At 44.2% G+C, this 16,532-nt stretch overlaps 1 protein-coding gene across 1 annotated transcript in view; it reads left to right on the forward strand.

The window, feature by feature from the left end:
• RETREG1 (reticulophagy regulator 1) overlaps window positions 1–16,532 on the forward strand; it is a 157,272-nt gene that overhangs the window by 41,976 nt on the left and 98,764 nt on the right. Inside the window, exons 2-3 of the mRNA XM_027980155.2 lie at window positions 4,558–4,664; window positions 11,214–11,244. Of these exons, the coding sequence (XP_027835956.1) occupies window positions 4,558–4,664; window positions 11,214–11,244 (138 nt within the window). The remainder of the gene's footprint in view (window positions 1–4,557; window positions 4,665–11,213; window positions 11,245–16,532) is intronic.

Genomic DNA, 16,532 nt, shown 5'->3' on the forward strand with positions numbered 1-16,532 from the left:
CTATATGCAGGTCAGGAATCAACAGTTAGAACTGGACATGGAACAACAGACTGTTTTCAAATCAGGAAAGGAGTACGTCAAGGCTGTATATTGTCACCCTGCTTATTTAACTTCTATGCAGAGTACATCATGAGAAATGCTGGGCTGGAGGAAGCACAAGCTGGAATCAATATTGCCGGGAGAAGAAATATCAATAACCTCAGATATGCAGATGACACCACCCTTATGGCAGAAAGTGAAGAAGAACTAAAGAGCCTCTTAATGAAAGTGAAAGGGGAGAGTGAAAAAGTTGGCTTAAAGCTTAACATTCAGAAAACTAAGACCATGGCATCTGGTCTCATCACTTCATGGGAAATAGATGGGGAAACAGTGGAAACAGTGGCTCATTTTATTTTTCTGGGCTCCAAAATCACTGCAAATGATGATTGCAGCCATGAAATTAAAAGATGCTTACTCCTGGGAAGGAAAGTTATGACCAACCTAGACAGCATATTCAAAAGCAGAGACATTGCTTTGCCAACAAAGGTCCGTCTAGTCAAGGCTATGGTTTTTCCAGTGGTCATGTATGGATATGAGAGTTGGACTGTGAAGAAAGCTGAGTGCCAAAGAATTAATGCTTTTGAACTGTGGTGTTGGAGAAGACTCCTGAGAGTTCCTTGGACTGCAAGGAGATCCAACCAGTCCATCCAAAAGGAGGTCAGTTCTGGGTGTTCATTGGAAGGACTGATGTTGAAACTGAAACTCCAATACTTTGGCCACCTGATGCGAAGAACTGACTCACTGGAAAAGACCCTGATGCTGGGAGGGATTAGGGGCAGGAGGAGAAGGGGACGACAGAGGATGAGATGGTTGGATGGCATCACCAACTCAATGGACATGGGTTTGGGTGAACTCCAGGAGTTGGTGATGGACAGGGAGGCCTGGTGTGCTGCGGTTCATGGTGTCACAAAGAGTTGGACATGACTGAGCGACTGAACTGAACTGAACAGAGAAGACAGCATATTAAAAAGCATAGACATTACTTTACCAACAAAGGTCTGTCTAGTCAAAGCTATAGTTTTTTTGGTAGTCATGTACAGATGTGAGAGTTGGACTATAAAGAAAGCTGAATGCCAAAGAATTATTGCTTTTGAACTGTGGTGTTGGAAAAGATTCTTGAGAGTCCCTTGGACTGCAAGGAGATCAAACCAGTCAACTCTAAAGGAAATCACCTTGCTTATAGTTTCCTTTGTTGTGCAGAAGCTTTTAATTTTAATTAGGTCCCATTTGTTTATTTTTGCTTTTATTTCCAATATTCTGGGAGGTGGGTCATAGAGATCCTGCTGTGATTTATGTCAGCGTGTTTTGCCTATGTTCTCCTCTAGGAGTTTTATAGTTTCTGGTCTTACATTTAGATCTTTAATCCATTTTGAGTTTATTTTTATGTATGATGTTAGAAAGTGTTCTAGTTTCATTCTTTTATAAGTGGTTGACCAGTTTTCCCAGCACCACTTGTTAAAGAGATTGTCTTTTCTCCATTGTATATTCTTTCCTCCTTTGTCAAAAATAAGGTGTCCATAGGTGCGTGGATTTATCCCTAGGCTTTCTATTTTGTTCCATTGATCTATATTTTTATCTTTGTGACAGTACTATACTGTCTTGATGACTGTGGCTTTGTAGTAGAGCCTGAAGTCAGGCAGGTTAATTCCTCCAGTTCCATCCTTCTTTCTCAAGACTACTTTGGCTGTTCGGGAAACTATAAGCAAGGTGAAAAGACAGCCTTCAGAATGGGAGAAAATGATAGCAAATGAAGCAAATGACAAACAACTAATCTCAAAAATATACAAGCAACTCCTGCAGCTCAATTCCAGAAAAATAAATGACCCAATCAAAAAATGGGCCAAAGAACTAAACAGACATTTCTCCAAAGAAGACATACAGATGGCTAACAAACACATGAAAAGATGCTCAACATCACTCATTATCAGAGAAGTGCAAATCAAAACCACAGTGAGGTACCATTTCACACCAGTCAGAATGGCTGTGATCCAAAAATCTACAAGCAATAAATGCTGGAGAGGGTGTGGAGAAAAGAGAACCCTCTTACACTGTTGGTGGGAATGCAAACTAGTACAGCCACTATGGAGAACAGTGTGGAGATTCCTTAAAAAACTGGAAATAGAACTGCCTTATGACCCAGAACTCCCACTGCTGGGCATACACACTGAGGAAACCAGAATTGAAAGAGACATGTGTACCCCAGTGTTTATTGCAGCACTGTTTATAATAGTCAGGACATGGAAGCAACCTAGATGTCCATCAGCAGATGAATGGATAAGAAAGCTGTGATACATATACATAATGGCATATTACTCAGCCATTAAAAAGGATACATTTGAATCAGTTCTAATGAGGTGGATGAAACTGGAGCCTATTATACAGAGTGAAGTAAGCCAGAAAGAAAAACACCAATACAGTATACTAATGCGATGAAATTGAAAGAGGAGAGTGAAGAGGTTGGCTTAAAGCTCAACATTCAGAAAATGAAGATCATGGCATCTGGTCCCATCACTTCATGGGAAATAGATGGGGAAACAGTGGAAATAGTGTCAGACTTTATTTTTTTGGGCTCCAAAATCACTGCAGATGGTGATTGCAGCCATGAAATTAAAAGACAGTTACTCCTTGGAAGAAAAGTTATGACCAACCTAGATAGCATATTGAAAAGCGGAGACATTGCTTTGCCAACAAAGGTCCATCTAGTCAAGGCTATGGTTTATTCCAGTGGTCATGTATGGATGTGAGAGTTGGACTGTGAAGAAAGCTGAGTGCCAAAGAATTGATGCTTTTGAACTGTGGTGTTGGAGAAGACTCTTGAGAGTCCCTTGGCCTGAAAGGAGATCCAACCAGTCCATTTTAAAGGAGATCAGCCCTGGATGTTTTTTGGAAGGAATGATGCTAAAGCTGAAACTCCAATACTTTGGCAACCTGATGCGAAGAGTTGACTCATTGGAAAAGACTCTGATACTGGGAGGGATTGAGGGCAGGAGGAGAAGGGGACGACAGAGGATGAGATGGCTGGATGGCATCACCAACTTGATGGACGTGAGTTTGAGTAAACTCTGGGAGTTGATGATGGACAGGGAGGCCTGGCGTGCTGTGATTCATGGGGTTGCAAAGAGTCGGACACGGCTGAGTGACTGAACTGAACTGAACGCATATATATGGAATTTAGAAAGATGGTAATGATAATCCTGTATGCGAGACAGCAAAAGAGACACAGATGTATAGAACAGTCCTTTGGACTCTGTGGGAGAGGGAGAGGGTGGGATGATTTGGGAGAATGGCATTGAAACATGTATAATATCATATAAGAAATGAGTCGCCAGTCCAGGTTCAATGCAGGATACAGGATGCTTGGGCCTGGTGCACTGGGATGACCCAGAGGGATGGTACAGGGAGGGAGGTGGGAGGGGGGTTCTGGATGGGGAACACGTGTACACCTGTGGCAGATTCATGTTGATGTATGGCAAAACCAATACAATATTGTAAAGTAATTAGCCTCCAATTAAAATAAATTTAAATTAAAAAAATAAAGGAAATCAGTCCTGAATGTTCATTGGAAGGACTAATGCTGAAGGTGAAACTCCAATACTTTGGCCATCTGATGCAAAGAACTAACTCATTTGAAAAGACCCTGATGCTGGGAAAGATTGAAGGCAGGAGGAGAAGGGGACGACAGGGGATGAGATGTTTGCATGGCATCACCGACTCAATGGACGTGAATTTGAGTATACTGCAAGAGTTGGTGATTGACAGGGTGGCCTGGCATGCTGCAGTCCATGGGGTCGCAAAAGGTCGGACATGACTGAGCAACTGAACTGACTGACTGACTGTGCCTGAGAAGACCCTGCAGCTCTGGCTTTGTTATAATGATTCTGCTCCAGGTCAGTTCTATTCCATCTAGCAGAGTGCTATTTGGGCCATACCCAAGATCGCAAATCCTTTGCCCAGATGGGCAGTTAGAGCAGAAAAGCCTGGCACAAAAGTACACATGGCTCAGGTGCTTTTATTTCATTGTCTCTAATGCCTATTAAGTAACTTTCTTCTTTGATTTTTGGCTCCTCTGGGTCTTGGTTGCTTTGCACAGGCTTTCTCTGGTTGTGGCGAGTGGAAGCTGTTCTCTAGTTACGGTGCCCGGGCTTCTCGTTGTGGTGGCTTTTCTTGTTGCATAGCATGGGCTGTAGGTACACAGGATTTAATTGTTTCACCTCGTGGGCTCTAGATCACGAGCTCAGTAGCTGTGGTGCACAGGCTTAGTTGCCCGCAGACATGTGGGATCTTCCTGAACCAGAGATTGAACCTGTGTCCCCTGCATTGGCAGGTAGATTCTTAACCACTGGCCCACCAGGGAAGTCGCAAGTAACTTTCATATGGTCACGTTGTGGGTGCTTTTGACAAGTGAAATCATTTATTGAATCTATTTTATGTTTCTGTGGCATAAAGTAAACCTAATTGTTTAAAAAAGGTAAAATCCTCAAATAGAAACAATGATTTGTCTGTTTTTTGCTGTGATAGGTTCCTTGCACTGACTCCATGGAGAGTGTATCACCTGATTTCCGTCATGATCCTTACACGTGTTATTATGCAGATAATAAAGGATATGATTTTGTCTAGAACAAGAGGTAAGAAAACTTTGAATTCATTTTTATAGCATTTAATTTTCTAGACCCTGAATGTCTGACCTTTGTGTAGACATTTTAACTAAGTGGTCTTTGAAAAGGAACAAAATAACAGATTGTATAGGCACTGGCTTTTTTAGTTTAAAGGTTTGTTAAGTGTTACTTTTAAATTATTAAAATTTATTTAGGTATTTATCATTTATTGACAGATGTGTCCTTAGTCATACTGCTGCTGCTGGGCAAATGGTTTGTGTGTGCTGGTTTCTCTTTTGGCTCTGAGTGCTGTTATTCTAAATAGCATTTTGATATTCAAGTAGGCCACAGTGAGGATGACAGTTAAATATTTATTACATCCCACATGACGAAACTGAGCCATTGGAAAATGGGCTGCTGCTGCTGCTGCTAAGTTGATTCAGTCGTGTCTGACTCTGTGCGACCCCATAGATGGCAGCCTACCAGGCTCCCCCGTCCCTGGGATTCTCCAGGCAGGAACACTGGAGTGGGTTGCCATTTCCTTCTCCAGGGGATCTTCCCGACCCAGGGATTGAACCCAGGTCTCCTGCATTGCAGGCCAATGCTTTAACCTCTGAGCCACCAGGGAAGCCACAGTGCTCTATAGTTCACTTTAAATCCGGTTTATATTTTAAGTCTATACGGTTCTTAAATTAACTCATGTGTAAACCATTTAGAAAGATTGTTTCACATGGCCGTGTTTCAAGGTTTGGAGGTGATTCCTTGGAGGTGATACCTCCAAGGTTTGGAGGTGCTTGTTCTGGGAACATGAACAGATTTGGTTTTGTCCAGTTACCACTTTTCTCAAATCTATATAGGTTGGTTTATATTCTTGTACATGTTCTTCCTTCTTGCTCTGTCCCCCTCCTCCCCATGCCCCTCTTTTCTGTTTCAGAGAATAGGCTCCTAACTGTCTCCCTTCTAACCCTAACCAGGGACCCGATGCTTTCTGTTCACCCTAACACATGCATGCATGCTCAGTTGTGTTCAACTCTTTGTGACCCTTTGGACTGTAGCCCGCCAGGCTCTCTCTGCATAGAATTTTCTAGGCAAGATTACTGGAGTGGGTTACCATTTGCTCTTCCAGGGGATCTTCCTGACTCAGGGATCAAACCCACGTCTTCCGCATTACAGGCAGATTCTTTACCGCTGAGCCTTTGGGGAAGCCCCTCTGTTCGCCCTAGAAATACTAATTCTGCCTAGAGTTGGGGCTTCCCTGGTGGCTCAGATGGTAAAGAATCTGCTTGCAATGCAGAAGATCTTGGTTCGATCCTTGGCTTGGGAAGATCCCCTGGAGGAGAACATGGCAACCACTCTGGTATTCTTGCCTGGAGAATCCCCATGGATAGACGAGCCTGGTGGGCTACAGTCCATTGGGGTCAAAAAGAGTCAGACATGACTGAGTGACTAAGCACAGCACAGAGTTGGGGCATCTCCATGCTGTAGAGCTTTGTACTCGGGTTGGTGGGAACAACCCATGGCGACACCTGTGTTTCTGCCTGGGTTATAACTAATAGAGAAGAGCCTGTTTCTCTCAAATAGGCTTGGTAACATCTTCACCCTCCAGAAGCTCCCTCAAGGGAATCTTAGAGGAAAGATTATATTCTTTCTTAGAAGAAAGAAAATAACCACTTACCTATTTTACCTGCAGTCATTCTAGCTCAGTAGGGTAACTGGACTCACATAGCAAGCTGAGCATCTCAATGTTTGCATTGGTGTACAGATCTGGTCCAAGGCCAGGCACAAGTTATAAGGAACAGACAAATGGGGAGGCCAAAGATGAAGTGGAAATTCGACTTCGTAACTGTTCCTTTTCTCACTCTTACAAGGACCGTTCCTTGTGTTAACTTAACCAGCTTGATGCTGTTGCACATGTGGAACTTTCATATCAAGAATTGCAAGCTATGAAGAAGGCAGTGGCACCCTACTCCAGTACTCTTGCCTGGAAAATCCCATGGATTTTCTCCTCCCATGGAGGAGCCTGGTGGGCTGCAGTCCATAGGGTCGCTAAGAGTCAGACACAACTGAGTGACTTCCCTTTCACTTTTCCCTTTCCTGCATTGGAGAAGGAAATGGCAACCCACTCCAGTGTTCTTGCCTGGAAAATCCCAGGGACGGGGGAGCCTGGTGGGCTGCCATCTCTGGGGTCTCAAAAAAAAAAGAAAAAAAAAAGAATTGCAGGAACGCTCTCCAACGCAAAGATTCAATTCTTTAAAGTATTAAGGTGGTAGGGTGGGAAGCACACCAACCTCCTAGAGCTAGAAGGCACCATTTCTTAGCAGTGGAGAGGCCTCTTCATAGCCTATTGGCTTCCTCTGGCTGCAGTGACAAATTACCACAAATTTGGTTCTTCAGTACAACAGAAATGTCTTCACTTACAGTTCAAAATCAGTATTGCTGGGCCCAAATCAAGGTGTGGGCAGGGCCATGGTCCCTCCAGAGGCTCTCGGGAAAGATCCCTTGTCTGACCTGCCTTCTGCCGGTTCCTGGTGTCCTTTGCTTGTAGGACATCCCTCCAATTTCTGCTTTGTGGTTCTGATACCTCCTTCTCTGCCTGAGTCAAATTCTCCTCTGCCTTCCTTGTCTTACAGGAACACTGGTGATTCCATTTGGGCCCCATGTGGATAATCTGGGACGGTGTCTCCATCTCATGGCCCAAAACTTTGTCACATTTGGTTAATACCATTTTCCATATCTGAGGGCTTCCAGGTGGCACAGTGGTAAAGACTCTGCCTGCAATGCAGGAGCTCCAGGAGACAGGGGTTTGATCCCTGGGTCGGGAAGACCCCCTGGAGGAGGAAATGGCTCCCACTCCAGTATTCTTGCCTGGAGAATTCTCAGGGACAGAGGAGCCTGGTGGACTATAGTCTATCGGGTCACAAAGAGTTAGGCATGACTGAATGTGCACACATAGCATTTTCCACATATAGTAACATTTTGCAGGATTCAGGGTTATTAAGGCCCGATAGTTTTTCGGGCTGTTATTCATCCTCCTACATAATCAGAACCTCTTTATCCTACGATGAAAAATAGGATTTTTCATCCTATTAGAGCATTAAAAAAGCAGTACCTACACCAGTATGGGCCCCTCTGTTCAGCTTCCGGCCCATCACCTGAATATCATGGGTTTAGGCACCCATCAGTTTGTTCATATTGAGGACCTTCCTCTAGCCAGGGCCTGTTGAGTGCCTCTCTAACCAAGTCCAGCTCTCATGCTTCTGCCTGTAGGGCCGGAATTTGGAATGGACCAATCTTTCTGTCTGAGTTTTCACTGGGGGACATTGCTCTCAATACAGCGTTTCTGCTGCATGAGGAGAAAAGGAGAAACAAGATTCATTCCCGTGCATTCCCAGGGCTCCCTCTCTGTGGCTGAAGAAGCCCTGGTGCCTGCTTCATCCTTTCTGATCCAGTCTTTTAGAACAAAGGCCCATTGAATCCCATGTGTGGTTGGCAGGAGCCTGGTCTTATAGGTCTTCAGCCTAGGGCCCTGTGGTGATGAATTGGTCTCCAGGAGGCACAGAATCAGCTTCGAGTTGGACCCAGAAATGGGAATTGGCTTTCTTTAGAGCTGTTGGGTTCTCATGAGACACCCTGGCCTGCCAGCAGGACTGGTGAAGAAAGGACCCCCAACTCATCTGTCTGCTCGTCTCTCCCCAAACTTTCCTGCTTCCCACAGCATTTCTGGCTCCTCCTTTCCCTTCATTATATCTTTAACACCATCTCAGACACTTAATATGAAATAGATGAGCAAAAGTGTGGCTGTACTGCCTTGGAACTTAATCGTTGTAATACCCATGGGGCCCCATGTCTCTGGTTTCTGAGTCACTAGTGTGGATGCCTCCTCGCTGTGATAGATTTCTGTCTTGCTTTTTGTGCCCAAGTGCCTGCTCCCAGCATTAACCCCTTAATCTGGTTCCTGGGCAGGCATCTGTAGTGTGGGAAACTCCTCCCGCACCCTTCAACTCCTCTATCACCACCTTCTCTCTCTTTACTAAAGAACCAGTCATCTCCACACTCTGTCCCACCTGCCCCTTACTGTCTTGAGATGCTCTTCACCTACTTCCCTGGGCAGTGGAGGAGGGCTCACTCTGCAGAGCCCCATGTGCTCCCCGTGGAGCATGGCCAACCACCATCCCTTTATGCCTTTCCTCCTGCCAAATCTACAAGATCCATTTGATACAGAACATGGTCCCACCTGGAATCACAGCCTATGAAGTGTAGGCGTTTGTGTTCACTCTGCACTGTCATTCCAGCTTGTGCCCTCATGGCTTGTGTGAAGGCCTGGATTTGGTCCCCTCGACTGTCATCGCATCTTGGACCTCAGCTTTTGGAAGTGCTGTCTCCAACCCCTGCCAAGGCTGGAGGGTGCTTCCTTCTGTTCAGCCTCACTGCCATTGAACCAGCTCTGTGCCCCCAGTTCAAGTGTTTTCCTGCTCAGCCTCTCACCACTGCCCCATCCTCAGCCCTGAGCAGCCACAGCCTAGTCTATGTTCAATGATGGTGGTGCTGCTGTCTTCATCATTCTAATTTTCTCACTCCCTTAGGCAGGAACCATTTTTCCTTTTTTTTTTTTTTTTGGTTATAATTAACATACAATATAAGCTTCAGGTGTATAGCATAGTGACTTAATATTTTATACATTGAAAGTGAAAGTCACTCAGTCCAACTCTTTGCAACCCCATGGACTACACAGTTCATGGAATTCTTCAGGCCAGAATACTGGAATGGATAGCCTTTCCCTTCTGCAGGGGATCTTCCCAACCCAGGGATCATACCCAGGTCTCCCGCATTGCAGGCAGATTCTTTACCAGCTGAGCCACAAGGGATGCCCAAGAATACTGGAGTGGGTAGCCTATCCCTTCTCCAGAAGATCTTCCCAACCTAGGAATTGAACCATTGAACTGGGGTCTCCTTCATTGCAGGTGGATTCTTTACCAACTGAGCACTTAGGGAAGCCCTCTTTTATACATTATGAACTGATAACTGCAGTAAGACTAGTTACCATCCATCATGTTACCACACAAAGTTGTTACAATATTATTAATTATATTCTCTGTGTGTGCACTGCATTCCCATGATTTATTTATTTTATAGCTAGAAGTTTGTACCTCTTAATCCCCTTCACCTATTTTGTCTATCTCCCTGACCCCTCTCCCCTTTGGCAACCATCAGCAGTTTGTTCTCTGTATCTATGAATTTGTTTCTGTTCTGTTTCTTCATTTGTTTTGTTTTTTTGACTCCACATGTAAGTGAAATCATGTGGAATTTCTCTCTGACTCATTTCACTTAGCATAATACTCTCAAGTCCTTCCACATTGCTGCAAATGGCAAGATTTCATTCTTTTTCATGACCAAGTAATACTCCTCTATATATGTATATTGGGTTGGCCAAAAAGCTCATTTGAGTTTTTCCATAAGATGTTACACTACATCTTCTTTATTTGTTCATCTAGGTGAAAGGGAACCCAGATCAATTATACAGTTCTAATAATCTGATAAAAGGATGTAAGCAATTTTGAGAATCTTCCTGGGGCTGAATTCTAAGAATTTATCACATAGATCTTTGAGAGGGGCTTCTCAAGTGGCTCAGTGGTGAAGAACTCGCCTGCCAATGCAGGAGATGCTGGTTCGATCCCTGGTTGGGAAGATCCCCTGAAGGAGGAAACGGCAACCCACTCCAGTATTCTTGCCTGGAAAATTCCGTGGACATAGGAGCCTGGAGGGCTATAGTCCATAGGGTCGCAAAGAGTTGGACACAACTGAAGCGACCGAGCACACAAAAGCATGCAGTGAAGTACAAGAGGGACAACATCTTTATTTGATGGAAAAAAGCAGAAACTGCCTCATGGCCATTTCTTTTCTTGAACTTCATTAAAGCTGGTATCTGGGAACATAGTATCAAGACATAGTCCAATGAAGAAAGTCATCGGAGAATTAAGAAAGCAAATGAGATCTAGGTGTATGTTTATACATATATACATGTATATATATTTTAATGTCGATTTCATTTGAGCCTAGATACACACTCAAAACACTTAAAGAATGAATAGATAAAAATCTCCTTTCTCAAATAACGGTTGTCCCTTTGTCAGTACCATTTCAGAGTTCACCTCAAATACCACCTCTGTCACTGGTGCTTTCATAACCAGCCACATTTTTCTGTCCTCCCTGAACTCTCATGGCTTATGTTTCTTTTAGAGTTCCTACATCCCCTACCTTAGTTCATGTTCACTTGAGTGCAGGTTTGGTATGCCCCACGGGATAGTACAGTCCTCCAGGCAGGACCATGTGTTCTCTGCTGTTCCATCTCTCCTGCTACCTATCCAACGGTTTTGCATATATTAGAATCTCAATGGACATTTGTGGACAATTTTCCTGAATGAGTTATGGTTACCAGAGGTAGACACTGTATGATTTGAGAGTTTCTAGAGTTTAAAGATCCAAGCATTCCATTTTAAATAGCCCAGAGTCTTTCTAAGTTGAGAAATACCTTAAGAGGAAAATACCTCCACTAACGTTTCACATTTACTTCTATTGCAGGTGCACAGTTGTGGAGGAGCCTCAGTGAAAGGTAGGGAACTTGCTTTCAGTGTTACCACTGATGAAGGGAGGGTGGGGGAGGTGACTGGGCCACCGAGATGCATCTCTGAAATCATAGTTTAGCGACAAGAATGAAAAAAGTAATCTACAAGAGTGGGAAAATAAAAATACAGCTGAACTGAGGATGAGGATAAAATTGGGACTAGCTCTTGGAAGTAGCTCTCATACTTGCTGTAATGTTGGGCTACAAGCATGCTTGAGAGTCACAGTGTGTGAAGGAGTACAGAGAGGGAAGATTTGGGGGATGGGTTTCATTGGGGATTTCCTCTCCAACCTTATTTTGGGGTGTGAGCATCACTGCTGAGGTGGGTGAAAAACAAGGTTACGTTGAGGCCTGGAACTCTGCTGGAACGATCCTGAAGGTTAACCAGGAGAGAGCTATCGGTTCATAGAGCTCTGGGTTTGGGAACAGCGAGGAAGAGTGGGAGGTTCGTTTAAGCCTGACGGGGCAACGAGTGTCCACTGACCTCTGGGCTCCTGGTGCAGCCGCAGGCAAAGTTGTTCCGTTTTCATCCATCGTGCTCCACCTGGAAGTAAAGGTGCTCCACTCGGAAGTAAAGATGCTCCACTCGGAAGTAAAGGTGCTCCACTCGGAAGTAAAGGTGCTCCACTCGGAAGTAAAGATGCTCCACTCGGAAGTAAAGGTGCTCTGCTGTGTGGAGGAGGAGAGAGCTGGGGCAGGTTATGCGGGGAAAGTAATGAATGTCACGAACTGCATATATGAGAAGTGGGAAAGTGAAGAAGATGTAAGGGTTGACACCCCAGTAAAACCAATTTTTGAAGTTATTTATTTTTTTAAGTTTTGCCTTCAAAGTATCTGCGTATGACTGAAAGAGAGGGTTGAGTGCTCAACTTACATCCAAGTGGACTGTGTGCAGTGAAGGCTCAAAAAGGAGACAGGGTAATGCCTATAAAAATCCATGAAAAAAAAAAAACCAACCCATAACCTGGTATATAACATACCCTTAAAAGCTGTGTGTTTATTTCAGGTGTAAAGGCCAATTTTATGACCAGTTGACATCTGTGTGCTTCTTCATTTTGGAGCCCGTATTTTCGGGGGGGGGAGGTTTGGGGGGCAATGTAAACTTGCCAAGAGACTCAGCAGAAGGAGACGTTGGCTCTAAGAAGGGAAATGTGATCTTCCAGGCACAGACTCACCCCAGCCTGGCTGTCTAGGGCCTGGGTTCTGGCTTGTCCCTGCTGACACACTGAGCCTCCTGGGATACGTGTCTGCAGATGCTTCCCCAAATGTCAGGTGGAGAAGTTGAGCATGCTCCCTGATTCTGGCTGGGGGAAGATCTGACCAAGTCAGCGGGTGTAATTTCAAAGGAATTTTAAAAGCTCTTCGATGGAATATCTTCTCAGACGGGTTAAGGCATTGCCTATCTTTAGCCCTTGCCATCCACAGCCCTATGAAGTAGCTGCAAGGTGCCTGGGAGAGTTTCCATGGCACACATTCTCTTAGCATGGGAATTAGAGTATTTGATAAGGGTTTGGAGAAAAACATTAGCTGTTGGTGAGCCCGGAAGGACCAAGGATCTCACTTTGCCAGTGTCAGGTTAGCTCCTTACAATGTGGCTTTTTAAACACTTGTAACATTCTACCCCTTTGGGGAAGTGCTTGTGTGTCCCCAGAGAAGCCATGCTCATGGAAATAGTCCTTTCTAGGGAGGTCTCTTTTACTTTGAAGGCCCCCGATTGGATATTCAAGTGCAACTGATTTTCCATACTGGTCCTAACCCTGCTCCTAGTGGTCTTGCCAAGTTTACTGCTCTCTCGGCCTCAGTTTTCTCATCTGCAAAGTGAGAGTTAAGAGAGAGAATCATCTCGAATATTCATTCCAGCCCTGAAAAGTCTGCGATGTGATTCAAGGGGATTAGGGTTACTTTCAGCTTCCCAGGAGTAGGAAATGGCAACCTACTCTAGTATTCTTGCCTGGAAAATACCACAGACAGTGGACCCTGGAGGGCCACAGTCCATGGGGCCACAAAGAGTAGGGCATGACTGAGCGAGTACATGTATGCATGCAGTGTTCCCTTGAGATTGCTACCCTTTTACCTTTCTGTTTGGCCAGTGCTTCTTTCAAAGTGATTTAATTCTCACTAGAAGGATCAGTTCAGTTCAGTTCAGTTGCTCAGTCGTGTCCGACTCTTTGCGACCCCATGAATCGCAGCACGCCAGGCCTCCCTGTCCATCACCAACTCCTCGAGTTAACTCAGACTCATGTCCATCGAGTCAGTGATGCCATCCAGCCGTCTCATCCTCTGTCGTCCCCTTCTCCTCCTGCCCCTAATCCCCCCCAGCATCAGAGTCTTTTCCAATGAGTCAACTCTTCTCATGAGGTGGCCAAAGTACTGGAGTTTCAGCTTTAGCATCATTCTTTCCAAACAAATCCCAGGGTTGATCTTCTTCAGCATGGACTGGTTGGATCTCCTTGAAGTCCAAGGGACTCTCAGGAGTCTTCTCCAACACCACAGTTCAAAAGCATCAATTCTTCGGCACTTGGCTTTCTTCACAGTCCAACTCTCACATCCATACATGACCACTGGAAAAGCCATAGCCTTGACTAGACGGACCTTTGTTGGCAAAGTAATGTCTCTGCTTTTGAATATGCTATCTAGGTTGGTCATAACTTTTCTTCCAAGGAGTAAACGTCTTTTAATTTCATGGCTGCAGTCACCACTAGAAGGATACTTCCCTCAATTTTCTTACTGCATTTTCCATTGTATAATTGCATTCCATCTTCTGTTCATCACACTGATGAACAGATGTGAAGTTAAAATGTGGATTTCTCTCATTTCTTCAATGGTTTAGTTTATTGTTTACAGTGATTCTTAGTATCTGGTACTGGCTAGTACAGTGGGGTTTTTCTTATTTTTTTTTTTATTGAAGTATAGTTGTTTGGACTTCCTAGGTGGTGCTAGTGGTAAAGAACCTGCCTGCCAGTGCGGGAAACCCAGGAGACACTGGTTCAATCCCTGGGCCAGGAAGATTCCCTGGAGAAGGGCATGGCAACCCACTCCAGTATTCCTGCCTGGAGAATCCCATGGACAGAGAGCCTGGCAGGCCACAGCCTACAGGATCACAAAGAGTCAGACACAACTGAAGCGACTTCACACACCTGCCCAAGTAGTTGATTTACAATGTTATTAATTCTTGTTTTATAGCATAATGATTTGGTTTTACACACACACACAGAGACACATACACACACACACACACACACACACGTTCTTTTTACTTTTTCCAGATGGTTTATCATAGTTTTTTTTTTTTTTTTGGCTTTACAATGTTGTGTTAGTCTCTGTGGTATGACAACATGAATCAGCTATAAGTATACATATATACCCTCCCTCTTGAACCTCCCTCCCACCTATCCCCCATCCCATCTCTCTAGGTCATCACAGAGCACCATGCTGAGCATTGAAACATTCAAAACCATCTTATTTTAAGAATAAAGTGCAGTGATGAGCAGGAGGATCTTTGCAGGCAGAAGGGGGTGGGGTTTTGCTCCTGTGAGGCAGGTCGGATGAGGGTCTTTCCACTTGCAAGGTCTGTGGTGTTGAGCTCAGAAGTCTCTCTCTCCCTTGGCTGTGGTTAGACATCAACATTTCTCCTTCCCCTCTCCCATTACAGCCCATACAGCTGGATTCTCAGGTCTGTCAGCATAGCTGTCTTCTTCCTCATCCCAGCTTTGCACTAGTGGTTTGTGCTTGGCCCCAGAATGAACCCAGCCTCTTCTCTGAGGGCTGCGTTTAAGGGCCATGAAGTCGACTGTTCAAAGGTGGATGGAATGATGGACCATTCTGTATGACAGCCTCTAGGTCCACCCATGTCTCTTCAAATGGCTCAATTTTGTTCCTTTTTATGGCTTAGTAATATTCTGTTGTATATATATATACCACATCTTTTTTATCCATTCATCTGATGATGGGCATCTAGGCTGCTTCCATGTCCGGGCTACTGTGAACAGTGCCATAGTGAACACTGGGGTGCATGTGATTTAATAACTTTGGTTTTCTCAGCATATATGCCCAATAGTGGGATTGCTGGGTCAGTCATACAGAGTGAAGTAAGTCAGAGAAAAACAAATATCATATATTAATGCATATATGTGGAATCTAGAAAAATGGTATAGGTGAACCTGTTTGCAAGGCAAAAATAGAGACACAGATGTAGAGAACAAATGTATTGACACTCAGCGGGGAAGGTGAGGCACTAAGGGGTGAGATGAACTAGGAGACTGCGATTGACTTCTATATACTAATATGTATAAAATAGATCACTAATGAGGACCTGCTGCATAGCACAAGGAGCTATACTTAATGCTCTGTGATGACCTAAGTGGGAAGGAAATCCAAAAAAAGAGGGGATATATGTATACATATTGTTGATTCATTTCAAGGTACAGCAGAAGGTAACACAACATTGCAAAGCAGCTATACCCCAATTAAAAAAAAAAAGCAAAAAAACAACAATGGACCACTTTACCTTCATGATGCCATTGTAGAGTTTTTCCATTAATAAAGAGCTCCTCGAAAAGAGAACTGTTGTGTGCTGTTGCTAGAAATGTAGATTGGCATAGCTGCTACAAAAAATAATAGAGGTTGCTCAAAAAATTAAAAATAAGCCATTCTGATGGTGGTCCAGTAATTCCACTCCCAGGTCTAGATCTGAAGGGAACGAAATCACTGCCCTGAAGAGATGTTTATGCCCCATGTTCACTGCAGTATTATTCACAATAGTTAAGACATAGAAACAACTCAGTGTCCACCAATGGATGAACTGATAGAGAAAACTGGTATATGTACACAATGGAATATTATTCAGCCACTAAAATAAGAAGGAAATTCTGTTATTCATGACAACGTGAATGAACCCGGAGGGCATATGCTAGGTGAAATACATCAGACAGAGAAAGACAAATACTGTGTGATCTCACATGTGGAATCTAAAAATGTTACTCATTGGGGAAAAAAAAAAAGAGTAGAATGGTGGTTGCCAGGGGGCTGGGTAGTGGAAGTGAGAAGCTGTTGGTCAAAGGGTACAAACTTCCGATCATGAGGTGAGTGAGTTCTGGGGACCTAATGTGCAGCATGGTGACTGTAGTTAACAGTACCACATTGTTTACTTGAAGGTTGCTGACAGTAGATCTTAAATGCTTCCACCACCACCATGACAAAGTGATAATAATGTGAGGCAAAGAATGTGTAAACTACCTGCTGTGACCACATTTTGCAACAGATACGTCTGTCAGATC

The sequence above is a fragment of the Ovis aries genome, chromosome 16 (assembly GCF_016772045.2).
Source record: "Ovis aries strain OAR_USU_Benz2616 breed Rambouillet chromosome 16, ARS-UI_Ramb_v3.0, whole genome shotgun sequence".
Taxonomy (NCBI): domain Eukaryota; kingdom Metazoa; phylum Chordata; class Mammalia; order Artiodactyla; family Bovidae; genus Ovis; species Ovis aries.